Source organism: Balearica regulorum, chromosome 25 (assembly GCF_011004875.1).
Source record: "Balearica regulorum gibbericeps isolate bBalReg1 chromosome 25, bBalReg1.pri, whole genome shotgun sequence".
Classification (NCBI taxonomy): Eukaryota; Metazoa; Chordata; class Aves; order Gruiformes; family Gruidae; genus Balearica; species Balearica regulorum.
The window spans coordinates 3,671,345-3,684,133 of NC_046208.1; the positions used below are offsets into that span (position 1 = coordinate 3,671,345).

At 51.1% G+C, this 12,789-nt stretch overlaps 1 protein-coding gene across 25 annotated transcripts in view; it reads right to left on the bottom strand.

Annotated features, from left to right (window-relative positions):
* Nucleotides 1-3,507: 3,507 nt before the first annotated feature.
* Nucleotides 3,508-12,789, bottom strand: part of NFASC (neurofascin) — a 95,104-nt gene continuing 85,822 nt past the window's right edge. For all 25 annotated transcript variants that reach the window (XM_075775798.1, XM_075775814.1, XM_075775812.1 and 22 more), the window contains one exon: nucleotides 3,508-6,980. In XM_075775798.1, the coding sequence (XP_075631913.1) occupies nucleotides 6,749-6,980 (232 nt within the window). In that variant the 3' untranslated portion in view covers nucleotides 3,508-6,748. The remainder of the gene's footprint in view (nucleotides 6,981-12,789) is intronic.

Sequence of the window (12,789 nt, forward strand, 5' to 3'; positions counted from 1 at the left end):
CCCTGAGCAACCGTTGCTCCTCTGTGCCTCAGTTTCCCCACCTGGAAAGGATGCCATTGCTTGCACCGAGGCCTCGCTGGCCTCCGAGGTGGTCGGCAAAGGCTTTGGGAGGAGCAATGTGCTCCTGCCCAGATCGCTGGGAGCTCTTGGAGTGGCTCCTCTAATGCAAACGGACGCTTCTCGTGGGCTGGCAGCTGCATGCGGTTATTTAAACTCAGTGGACAGCTAGAAGAGAAGTTAAACTCTCTGGCTTTCACAGTGCTCGCCTGGACAGACAGACATCAGACCGGGCATCGGATGAAATCCCGGGGGCGTGCTGCGTCCTCTTGGAGGACGGGCCCTTCTCCCCGTGTTGGATGCCCTGCGTGGTGCTGCCAGCCCACCCACCCGTCGGGCAGCGGCACGGCGCTGGCTGGGCTCCTCGCCTCGACGGGTGATGCGCAGTGCGATGTGCCGGCACCCCACCTCCCCGCCTGCGCATCCGCTCTCGTCCCATTCGCCTGGGATCCTTCGGATGGGCTTGTCCTGGCACTTTGAGCTGCTCCCGTGTTTCAGCCTCTAACAGTTTTTAATGAGTGAAGTGTTTCCTGGGGTTCAGCAGATCTCCTGGCTGTGGGTGGGAGATGTCAGAGCACCCAGTGCGGGCGGGGGGGGGGGGGGCTGTAAAAACACCGGTGGGAGAGCTGCCCTGCCTGTGCCAGCTCAGCCCCGCAGCGTGCTCAGGTGCACCAGGAGTTGAAGACCTGCTGCTCCCCAGACCTTTTCTGCAACCTCACGTGAACCTCTCGTGCTGTGTTGCAGCAGCAGAAATGCAGGAGCTGCTGCACGGAGCTTGCACGGGCTTTGGGAACCGTCCCCTCTGCCCTGAGCCCGCAGAACGGCCGTGCTGAGACAAGCTGAGGGGTGGGGGGGCTGTGCTGGAGGGTTTGCTCCCGTCCCACCACCCTGGCTGCCGCTTTCACATCTCAGCGCGGTCCTGTGCTGTGCTGAGCTCTGCACCTGGCTGTTGGAAGAGGCTTCTAAAAACGAAGCATCCCCGGTGTCTTGTTGCTGCCAGTCTCGGCCCAGGGCTTGTACCGCTTTGCCTAGATAAACCAAGGGCTGACAAAATGGTCTACAGCAAGGGAAACACCGAGGTTTTTAAGCCGCGTGGTCAGATTTGCTCCAGGAGCAGCACTGACCTGCTGGGAAGGTGTGCTGCATCTCCGCAGCCGTGTTGGGGCAGGGCCAGGCGTCCCCTTCGGATGGCTCCAGGGCAGCGTCCTCCGGAGCGGCCGTGCCCGCCTGGGGAAGGGCTGGCGAGGGAGGGTGCTGCTGGGGGACGCTGGGGACCAGCGCGGTTGGGTCGGCTGTGAGGGGCCGCCCGGTGCTGGCTGTGGGTGAGCAGTGGTGCTGGCTTTTACCCTGACGGAAATGAATGGCAGGCGTGGCGTGAGTTTTGAACAATGTTTTATTATATGTTTAGTGTTCTCTATACAAAAAAATCCAGTCTTTTCTTTTTACAGTGATTCAAAAAAAATGATATCTGAGTATTTTGACCTTCTTTTATCTCTCATGCAGTCGGTTTATAAGTCCTTATATTAAACATTTTTTTCTGTAGTCCATAAATCTTCTCGCTGTAAACTGTTAATTTTACAGCTTCAGCTATACATTTCTCATTGGAACACATGGGTTAAAGCAAAGGTGGGTTTTTTTTTTTTGCTTTAAAAAAAAAAAAGGCAAATAAATACATAGAATACTTTAGAACAACCGGGAGGTTTTACAGAGAGGATGGATGGCAATATATTTACAAATTAAAGAAAAACAAAACAGTCCAATACTTTCTTTCTGATGTGAGCAGGAGGAACGAACATTTAAAACACTGCACTGCAAAGGAAGGAGGCTGTTCTGCGGGTTTGACACGGGGTTTAGACTGCGTTTGACAACCAAAGCCCGATGCCCACTGGCGAAGGACATGGAGAGACGGGTGCTGCTGGGCAAGGGGGAGCTACTGATGCCGTGGGGTTTTTGTTAGGACCAGAAAAGCATCGTTATTCTCGTTAATAAAACAGGTCTTAGTGCAAGAAATAGAACATGGTCTTTTTTTTTTCATTTTTAAATTTTTTTTACAAGGTTTGTTTATTGCTTAACTGAAATCGTTTGCTGCTAGTACACAATTAAGCCTGGTACGACGGATGGTACGTTGCAGGTTGAACTCGCAGCTCTGCTGGGACCTGCGCACCGAGGAGAGGCGTGGGGACGGCCGGTGGCACGGATGGAGCGAGTGCTGCGTGCCAGGTAAGGCACGGCGAGGAGCACGGCTCCGGTGACGGATGGTGCTGTGCGGCTCTGCCCTCGCACCGGTCCTGCTCCCCTGGCGCGATGGTGGCAGGAGCTGCGGCTCCTCATCGACAGGGCGATCTCTCGGGTCAGAAGTGACCGTGACACGCGGACTCGGGGTCTGCCATCTGCGAGAAGGCGATGCTGGCGGGGGATGGCCGGACCTGGTGTCCAGGGTGGGGTTTCTGTGAGCAGGATTTCAGGGCTCGTACCAAAACTCAATATTTTTTTTTTTTCCCCCTGCTGCTTTTCTGTCTCTTACCGCAACATCACGTCAGGGAGAACAGGAGCAGCCTCGAGATCACGTAAACACAGCAAGTGTCCTCTCGTGTCCCACACTCGTGCTCCTGTGGTTCATATCAGCTGTTGCACACGCACAGGGCTTCACATAGCAAAAGGCTGCGTGTCGGGGGGGCGGGCTGCGTCCCTGGGCTCGGAGGCAGCGGGCAGAGTCTGGATCCCTCTCCAGCAGACGGATGAGGTTTTGGCTCAGACTGTTTTAGAAACAGGCTCAAATTTGCAAGTTGGGAGTTGGACCCAAATTGCTTTTTCCCCCCAGCTTCTGAGAGCACTTGATTTTTGGGTCTGGCTCTTCTTTCTCTTTTTATTTATTTATTAAGCGTTGGCCCCTAATTTAAACATTTTATGAAGATGCATCTTCTGGAAAAGAAAAGGTGAAAGTGTGCCCTGGTCCAGAGAGGCTGTGCGGGTCCCGGGGAGGGACGGTCACCCCTGGGATGGAGACCGACCCCTTTGAGCAGAGGGTGGCTGATACAGGGCCCTGGTGAGCATCTCTGCTAATCCTGGGGGTTACGTGGGAGACGAGGTGACTGACCCGTCCCCTCCAGAGAGGGACGGCTGGGGATGGAGAAGCAAAGCAGCTCCCGCAGGGTGACACTGGGGACAGGCAGACACAACCACCGGCACGATGCGCACCCAGACAGGCAGAGAGGGGTGGGCAAGACCCGTCAGCGCCACGCGGGTCCTCGTGCGGGTCTCCGTCCATCTCCTAGTGCTCCGAGGACACTCACTCGGCAGCAGCGTGGCCACGATGCCCGGGTGGGTGCAGCCTGGCCCTGGCTGTTTCTGGGGGGCAAATGCATTTTGGGGTGGTGCGGGGTCACCCTGTCAGAGCCGCGGTGGTTTTGGTCTCCCCGTGATGCAGTAACTGCACGTGCAAACATCTTTAGTAGAGGGAGTAAAAACTGCTAAAGCTCAGGGTGAGTTTTGTACTTGGTGAGAATTTTCTTTGGGCTCCAAAACTCTAGGGGAAGTTTCAAAGAAATGTGGAAGTTACTATACCTTATAAATTTTTGAGTCATTTTTACACCAAGCTAATACAAGGCTACGAGTAACTTACACCGAGCCCTTTCTCCACCGGGCTCTCTGCACACACCTCCTTTCTTTTCCGGTTACTTAAAGTAACGTGGTGGTAGGACTCGAAATGTTTTTGTGAAACTTTTTGGGGCAAGGACAGGTCTGGCTGGGCTGAGTCCAGCTCCTTCCCTCCCCGCTTAGCCGAGGCACGCGCTGCAAAGCTACGGGGTGAAACGCTTCTCCATTTCCAAATGCATGCGAAGAGGTTTGCTCAGTAAAATGGGGGTTCACGACAGGACAGAAATACAGGCTTTAATACAAATGGCACATAATACAGATACATGACACGGACCGCCCTGCTTCCAGTAATGCTTGACCAATTTTCTTGAGGTTTGGGGGTGTTGTGTGGTAGCCAAGGGTCTTGTGGTCCCCGTTAGCGGTTGGTCCACAAAGCAGCGAGGATCTGGTGTGCTGGATGTGGATGAAGATGCCCAGCTCCAGCGGCAGAGGCTTTTCTGCACTGGAGGCTGTAGGTTCATTCTCTCGTTTCCACCGGTGCTTGAGCAAGAAGTTACGCAAACTCGACGTTGTAAGGACAGCCGTAGGCTTGGGAAGCGATTATCCCCGTGACCAAGGGCTGCGTTACGTTTGGCCTCATGTGTTTGCTTAAAAACTGAATGTGTGTCCTGGGAACGGGCTGGGAGATGCTTTCCTTAAACCGGATCAGTGGCGAGTGGCAGCAGTAGAAATAGGCTTGTTGCATGAATGCACTTACAGTGACGGTAGCAGAGCAAGACGTATGGCTCCTACTCTGTAAGATGGCAGGGATGGAGGACCCTGGCAGATGGGTTCCAGTGCAGTGGAGAGGGGACACCCCTGCGCTGCCCTGGGGTAGCAGGAGCTCCCCCAGCTCTAGGAGGGGGCTCTGCCTCTTAACACCAGCCTCACCCCTCCTTGGCTCATACGGTGCGTGTAGTTCCTTTGCTGTTTGGTTTGCATCCAGCGTTCTCCTGTTTTCTCTGTGTGATCCAGCAGCAGGTGCTGAGCGGGTCCGGGCTCTTCCCCGAAGCGCAGGATAGTTGTGCCATTAGCAGCTTAAAGAATGTGGCAAAGTCCATCTCAACAATCCATATTAGTAGAAGTATTCTTGTTAGCATTATGTCTTCATAGCAAACCAGCTTGAAAGCTAAAAGAATAATTGCATTAATCCTATTGCATTTAATCCATTATGCTGAACGAAAACATCCTCCTCAGAAAAAGAAATGAAAGAAAAATCCATCCTAACATCATTCACCGTCTGTGAAACGGTCCGAAGAAATCCAATCTCTCTCAGCGAAGGTACCTTTGGTTTCAAAAGTGCAGGAAGTGGGAGAATACACATGGCGTTGGCCACTAAGTACGGTCTATTATAAAACTCTACCTTCTACAATGATCCATGCTGTCTCAGCTGGGAGAGCTGCCCAGGCGTCCTACTCCTACTGGTCTGGCAGATCGAAGACCATCGCGTTAGGGGTGCGTAAGCGGTGGGGGGGATAGTATCAGTTTATTAAACTTCATGGGAAGTTCGAAGCTGTGTAAGGCATGTGAAGGAGCACTCCTATCCGAGACGCTTTGTTACAGTGTGTTAACGGGTTAACTTAAATCACGTGTTGTCTTGATATGTAAATAAGAGAGTGGAGGGGGGTCCCGCGGTGCAGGCGCTGGCTCGTGGAAGGGTCTCGCTCAGGCGGATTGATGGAGGGTGGGGGGAAAGGCCACTGTCAGAAATGAGGAGGAGAGTTTAGTGGAAAACACCGTCGATCTGGCTCATCCCCGGTGCCTGGGGGAGACGTGGACCTCGGGTCCTGCGCTCCTGCCGTGCGTCTCCCGAGGGACGCGCATCCCTGAACCCTTCTGGCTGCTGATCGGGAGCTGCGGTGCAGGTCAACAGCAGGGCATCCTCCACCCGATCCCGGCGGGTGCTTCTCATCCTGACCGGGTGCCTTTGATTCTTTTAAAAATAAGTGATTTCTGGTCCCCTCGTCCTGTGTTAATACTGGTCCTGCTTCCACTCCCTCTTGCTACATAAGATTTATGGAGTTGCCTTTAAAAGAAAGCAGGCGTGGTCTGGGGACAGTTTCCCCCCAGATTCTTACAGAGCAAAGACTAAACCAAAATGGTTGGCCTGCTATTACCCAGGCAAGCAATGCTGTTATCCTGGACTCGGAGCATGAGCGGCACCTGACTGTCCTTCCACGAATCCCACAAGCTCTTCTGCAACCTCTCGTCCTCTGAGGATGCTCCGGAGCCCCGCGGGGGTGGTAGGTGACCTCCCCGTGGGCTTTGCAGGGGGGACGGACCGCGGAGCCTCGGCACTGATGCGGGTTATGGTGCCAAGGGAAGCCGTAGGGGACCTGCTCTTCCCTGCATAGGTGCTGCTTGATCTTTCGGGAAGGAGGTGACGAATTTGGGAGAGGCTATGGGCAAGATGCTGCCGTGAGGATGGACAGCTCAGTAATACAGTGCCGTGGTGTCCTTCCCCAAAGACCCACCACTTGCCTCCTTTCATGCATTTATGTTGCTCTTGCTACTCTGCCCAGGCCCCGCTCACCCCTCTTCCCAAAACTATTTCCTCCCCCCCTCTTTTTTTCCTCCTCCCCCTCTTATCTAGAACCTTCCTGTAAAGATTAAAAAAAAAAAAAAGAATTGTTAACTCCCTCCCAAAAGAACAAAAAGGGCCTCGGGGAGCCTGGGTGGCTGAGCCCATCGTGGCCCCTGCCGGGCTGGCTCTGGGCGCTGGGTCAGCCCCGAAGCTGGGGTGCAGCTCGAGCATCCCGCTCCTCCTCCAGCCCCTCTGGCTCAGCCCAGGTTTCAGCTACAGCTACAACCCATCCGCGCCCCGCGAGTCCTTGCCGTTCGCTCGTTTGCTAAGGATAAGATGGCATCGGCAGCCACCTGGTCTGCCTGTTTGCTTGGATTTTTTTCTATTTTTTTCTTTTTTTCTTTTTTTTTTTTGTCATGGTTGGTTGGTTTCATTCACACGTTTCTGTTGGAGGTAGTGGCGGCGGCGGCTGTTGTTTAACCCCCATCCACTACAAACACCTCAGGCTGTTTGTGGTTTCAGTGCATTGCGCTATGCCAACGAGTAGATAGCATTGACTGGGGAGGTGGCTTCCGAGCTCTCGTTGCCTTCGGTCTCCTCTTTGTCCTTCTTCACCGTGTACTGGCCGATAAAGGAGCCGTCCTCATTAAACTGCCCTTCGCCCCCCTCTCCATAGTCCACCAAGCTATCGTCACTCTCCTGCTGCTTTATCGTGCCGTCCAAGGAGGTCTGGCTGTTTGGCAGGGGTTTGTTGTCTTCATCGCTGGGTAGCAGAAGACAGACAGACACAGTAAGGGTTGAGAATGGGGCTTACAACCTTCACCCAAGGTCTGGATATTCAAAGATAAATCCAGTGTGCAAATATACTGACCAGAGACCGCAGATGCGAGGTGCTCTGAGTGCAGACAGCAAGTCGTGATGTGTCTGACACGTACGTGAAGGTGGGGAGACCATCCCACAGCTGCCTGTGCAACTGGTGCTGTGGTTGGTATTTCTGCACGCCCAGCCTTCATGCTTTTTCTTTTTAGAAAGCAATTTTTTTTAAAACCTATATTACAAGCGATGCTTAGATCAGTCCAACTGGATGTACGTTATAAATATCCTTTCCTTGTCATTGCTTATACTCTTTCTTTCTCTTGGCATTTTAGCCAACCTTGGTGTAACCTGGTTTAGTGAGGTTTGTTTCCAGATTTCCTTGCAAAAAAACACACTCAGCTGTTTAGGTAGCTACATGCAATGGGGAGCACTCTCAAAGCACTGCGAGGGGGCATGTACAGGATGCCAAGTTCTGTGCAGCTTCCAAAACTCATGGGAATTTACCTTTTCAAGCTTATTTCTGAGCATCGAAGCTTGTTTGCTCAATTCTTTATCCTTTTCTTTTTTTTCCACTAGAAAGGTTAAGCCAGGTCACTGAAAAATAAATAGTCCGACCCACAGGAAAAAACCAATCCTTTAAAGAAACCCTTTTAACAAAAAAAAAAAAAAAAAAACAGGGAAAAGCTGTTTTCTCTCTGGAGGGCAAGGGCTGGTATCTCATAAATACAGATAACATTGCGTGGAGGATAAGTGGATTGCTATATATAAAAATTAATTTTCATATCAACTACTCCTTAGTTCATGTTTGATCTTATGTCCAGCATGCAAATTCTGTAATATTTCTAACAGTATCACATATGTACCTTAGACACTTGTTCTCCCACCTCCATTCCTGTCTTTTTATTGTGGTTGTTTTAGCTTGAGACTCATCAGACTCGGTCCCCAACGTAGCACTCTACTCTGTTCCTTTAGTTTTCTTAAAACTGGTAAAAGCACTGGGCTTTGATTCCAGCCCTTGGGAGAGTCGGTGTCCACACGAAGGTGTTTGCCTCCCGCGAAGGCATGAGAAACACTTTGCTTGGGCCAGGGCAAAAAATGCTCTTCAGCTGGGGAAGGCATTAAATCTCTCTCATGCCATTTAATTAATGGCATCAGCTCTCTACAGTGGGAGAGGAATTTGGTATCGCAACCAGCAGCTTTCTAATGTATTTCCTTATATCAGCACTTTGTGAATTAAGCGATAATACAAACCCAATATTTGAGGCCTTGTGTTAACTTGGCATCACAATAAAAAATAACTTGTTAGCTTTGAAAGCAGCTTCTTTCTGGGCGGGGGGGAGGAGGAAGAGAATTCAGTCTGCAAGCAGGACTGCCAGTTAGAAAGCCCAGTAAATGCCAAGTAGAGAGTGGCAAAACCCAGATCCTTTTATTTGCAATATCCTTTCCCATGGTTTGGGGTTCGGTTAAAGCTGAATCTAAAGCCAGATTTTCCCTAACGGGGCGGGGGGGGGGGGTGGGTTTGCAGCACCAAACACCCCGGTAATGCATTTCCCGAACCTGCCCCCTGGTTTTACCTCTCTCCAGTACTATTTATCCTGTTAGTGCATTAGGAGGGCGAAGCAGATATTCATCAGCATCTTGATGCAACATAACCCTGTTAAAATGGATTTCTATGGGGTTTGCTGATGTGTGCATTAGAGAACCAGAGCACCCAGATGAAAACCATTTGGGAAACGTTGTCCTGAGTTGCATAAATCATTGAGAAGAGGGAGAGGCTTGAGCTGGAGGGAGGATTTTCAGGACTGAGACAAAGAGGTGGGCAGATTGTTTAGGATCTAGCATTTTTTTTTTTTGCTCGTGTCCCTTGCCACCATCCCCTGGGTGTCTGGCAGCAGGGCGCTGAATGCACGAGGGCATCGTCCCCAGGTCCAACCCTTGGCTGGTCCCGCTGCGCCAGGTGGGATCAGCTTGAGCGTGGGGCTGGGGGGGACCTGGCTGGTGCTCGGGGGGTGCCCCCAGCCCACAGAGCATTTCCAAGCAAGATGCAACTTGCTGGACATGGGGGTACCCACCCCCCCCGATGCCAGCAGGAGTTAGAGGGATCTTGTTTAATGTGTTAGGTGGAGGCAGGTACACAGGAATAGGGAGGGGAAGGTATAGTTTCAGCTATAAAGAAATAAATAGCTAGAAGGAAAATAAAAAAAAGCTAAATGTGCCGGACTTCTGGCAGCACGTGGTCCTACCTTTCAAGAGACCTTCATGGTCCATGTGGATAGACCAGGTGAAAAGGAGAAGAAAGAATGGGAATAAAACAGAGAGAAGCAGAAAGAGCCTGATCAGAGAGAGATATGATGAGGTCTGCATTTACAGGGGCAGTGCTAAAAACCAAAAAGAAACGTCTCTGCATTCCTCATGGAGCTAATTGCCTCGTTATACCAAATGGAGCCAGTGTAATTGTTCAGAGCTGGATGAGCCTCATTGGCTTCCCCGAGAAAACTAATACATAGCGGCAGTGGATGGCGCAGGTGGGAAGCGGGCTGTTTGCCGTCGGGCTGTTCAGAAAGGGCTTGTGGTTGAAGTCCGTTAGCGAGCGGCTGTAGGCAACAGCAGTCGCTGCTGGGGACCGACGTGCAGCAGGACAAGGGCCAAGCGAACGGGTGGCTCAGTTTCCCCTCCAGCCTTCTGCTGGGTTTCCATGATATAGTCATGCACCAGTACCACGTTATCTATTAATAAGCCTGCACCTCCCCAGGCTCCTTTGCCCAGACCTCTCCTCCCCTTGCTGGGCTCGGAGGATGGTTGTGTGTCCTCCTGTCTCGATGTCTGCTGAGATGGTCCATGCAGGGCAAGCTGGCACTGCCTGCAGTGTGTAACCTGTGCCACAGGACGCTATCCTGAATCTGAACTGGAGTCCACAAGGTAAAACCGCTCAACTTTCCCTTCCCAGCGGCCAGGGTTTCCAGCCGACTCCCCCACGTGCAGCTTAAACATTTGGTATAATGAGGCACAGTCACTGGCACAGAACATTGTCCAAGGATAATGGTCTCCTGCTTTGAAAACAAGCTTCTCAGCTTAGCCTCTGCTCAGGAAAACCATTATTCTGTTAGTGGAACAGAAAGATGTGACAGTATCTCTTAATTATAGGCTGCAGAGATTTGAAAGTTGCATGCACAGGGCATTAAGGACGTGAGATATGATGAGAGCATATCAGACATGCTATGTGGAGGTGGGGAGGGAAACCAATGAAGAACTCACGTCAGCTCAATTCCTGTCCTTGCTTGAAATACTAATTGCTACCCTCCTTGAGCCTAACATTGCAATCATTTTGAATCTTAATCAGCCAACAGCGTTTCATATCAATCCTTCAGGTTCACCTTCCTTTCTGCCTCCTTGGGGGAAGCCTCCTATTACTTCTCCCAGGAAACCTGTTGTTCCTGAGAAGGAGGGGGCAAAGTTTTATGGGTTGTTGGGGTTTTTGTTGTTGTTGTTCAATTGGTTTTTTTCCCCCATCTAGTCCATGGGACAGTGACTGAAAATGTGGGAGCATCTTGGAGCTTGGTTGTTGCCCTTCTACTGACCTCTGCCTTTAGCTTGCAAACTTTTGGGAATAGGGCTGTCAATAAAAGTTTGAGCTTCAGCTAAGCAGAAGCTGCTGGGTAGAAGCATGAAGGATGTACCCCATTCCTTCCCACTGCTGGGAAGGCAATGCCCCTTGGATGGTGCTTGGGCAGTACATGCAGCATTGCTGACCGTCGCAATGCTGTCAGCCATGCCAAGAGCTTGGTTTTCCTTCTGTGCAAGGCAAGTGGTCCCTGGCAATGCAGTTGCCCTAGGAGCGATGGGGGTGAGGAGTTCTTGACTGCAAACACCTCAATGGACTCTTGAGAAGCAGATCTCTGAAACTGGTGCGTACTGCCAGAAGCTCGGCTGTGGAGACCTTGTCTGAGATCCAGGTGATGGAGCTGAGCCTGCAGGGCTGTGCGTGGGTAGCTTCTGGGCGATGAGATGTTTTGGGCTTGCTACGTGGTATTTACACCATCCCACAAATCTGGGAACCGAGAGGATCCCTATCATGACTCGAAGCGTTAAGGGGACTTGTTTGGGTCAAAGTACGGGCGCTAGATGTGCAGTATGCCGTTATGGTTACGGCTGGTATCTGCACAAGGGGCACTGCCTGCACTTGTAAAATCATGCCTGGGAAGAGATGCATTTGATCCAGGGCAAAGCCTGCAACAGGACCAGGCTGAGCTAATTTCTTCTCTGCTGTTCTCTGTGTCCTGGCCAGGAATCTGAAGGGAACATCCCCAGACTGCGACTTGTTTGTGGATTTAATGTCATTGCCCTGGTGTGGCTTGTCACTTCTAGAAGTGATAACCAATCTCGCAGGGAGGTGAGGACGGTGTTGCCCCCAGGTGTTGTTTAGGGTGATAAAGAATGGTGACCTTTTCCTACAACATGTCGCTTATTCTGGTTCTTGCTGGGGTGTATTTGTGCTCTCAGAAGAGTGGGGAGCTTTGGGCTTATGACATCCTTTGGAGAAAAAGAGTTGCTACTGAAATAGAGTTACCACGCTACTAACAATATGAATGTGATCGTATTGCAGGCTGCAGTTGTTCTGCTTCCATTTATGTATTGTGTGCAGGCAGATATATTCATTTTGCTTCCTCTAAAGTTTTTGGCAGAACACGTGTGTCTTGTTACATCCCTTACTGAATCGTAAATACATTCTTCCTATCTTTGCTACCTCAATTTGTAACGCTAGGAGTACTGGTAATGACATGGGGTTTAATTAACCCCCGTTTTGAAGTCAGGAGAAAAAATCCTGCTAGCCTAATTGGGCTTTGGATCCAGCTCAGATGGATAGATGCATTTTAATTCTTTAAAGAAAAGCAAAGCCCACTGTAGGCGCTCAAAGGGCAAGCTGGGCGTGCTGCAGTACATCCCTGTCATCTGTCAAGTGTGGGCAACCCAATGAGACCTGACATCGGTACCTGCTGCTGCTCCTTGGGGGCAACCATTAGCAGCAGCAGAGCTGTGAATGCCGCATCGCACCTGAGCGGGCTTGGGAGAGCGCTTGTCCCTTTCTGAAATATCCTGGGAGTATTCCTGGAGTAAAAACAGGCACTGCTGCTCCCCGAAAGATGCCATTTTGTGTGCAAGCAGCTGAGTGGAGGTGGGGGGAAAGCTGAGCGGTTTTAGCAGAACCCCTGCTAGGCTGTGCTGCAGCCCTCAGAAGGTGTTTCTGTAGGGTTTGCCTGGGGACCTTACGGAAAAGCCTTGATTGGAATGGAGAAAAGGAGACCTGATCACTCTACACCTGAAAGGAGGTTGTAGCCAGGTGGGTGCTGGTCTCTTCTCCCAAGCAACAAGTGATAGGACAAGAGGAAATGGCCTCAAGTTGTGCCAGGGGAGCTTTAGATTGGATATCGGGAAAAATTTCTTCACCGAAGGGTTGTCAAGCACTGGAACAGGCTGCTCAGGGAAGTGGTGGAGTCACCATCCCTGGAGGGATTTAAAACATATGTGGGTACTTAAGGACGTGGTTTAGTGGTGGGCTTGGCAGTGCTGGGTTAGTGGTTGAACGTGATGATCTTAAAGGTCTTTTTCAGCCTAAACGATTCTATGGTTTCTCCCCTGGATACTCTCTTATGGGTAGGAGAGAGGCTGAGCTACAGGGTGGTATACCCGAAATATCCTCAGACTGCTTCGGACTTTAAATTTCGGGTTTTTTGTACGTGTTAGGAGTGTCATTAAGG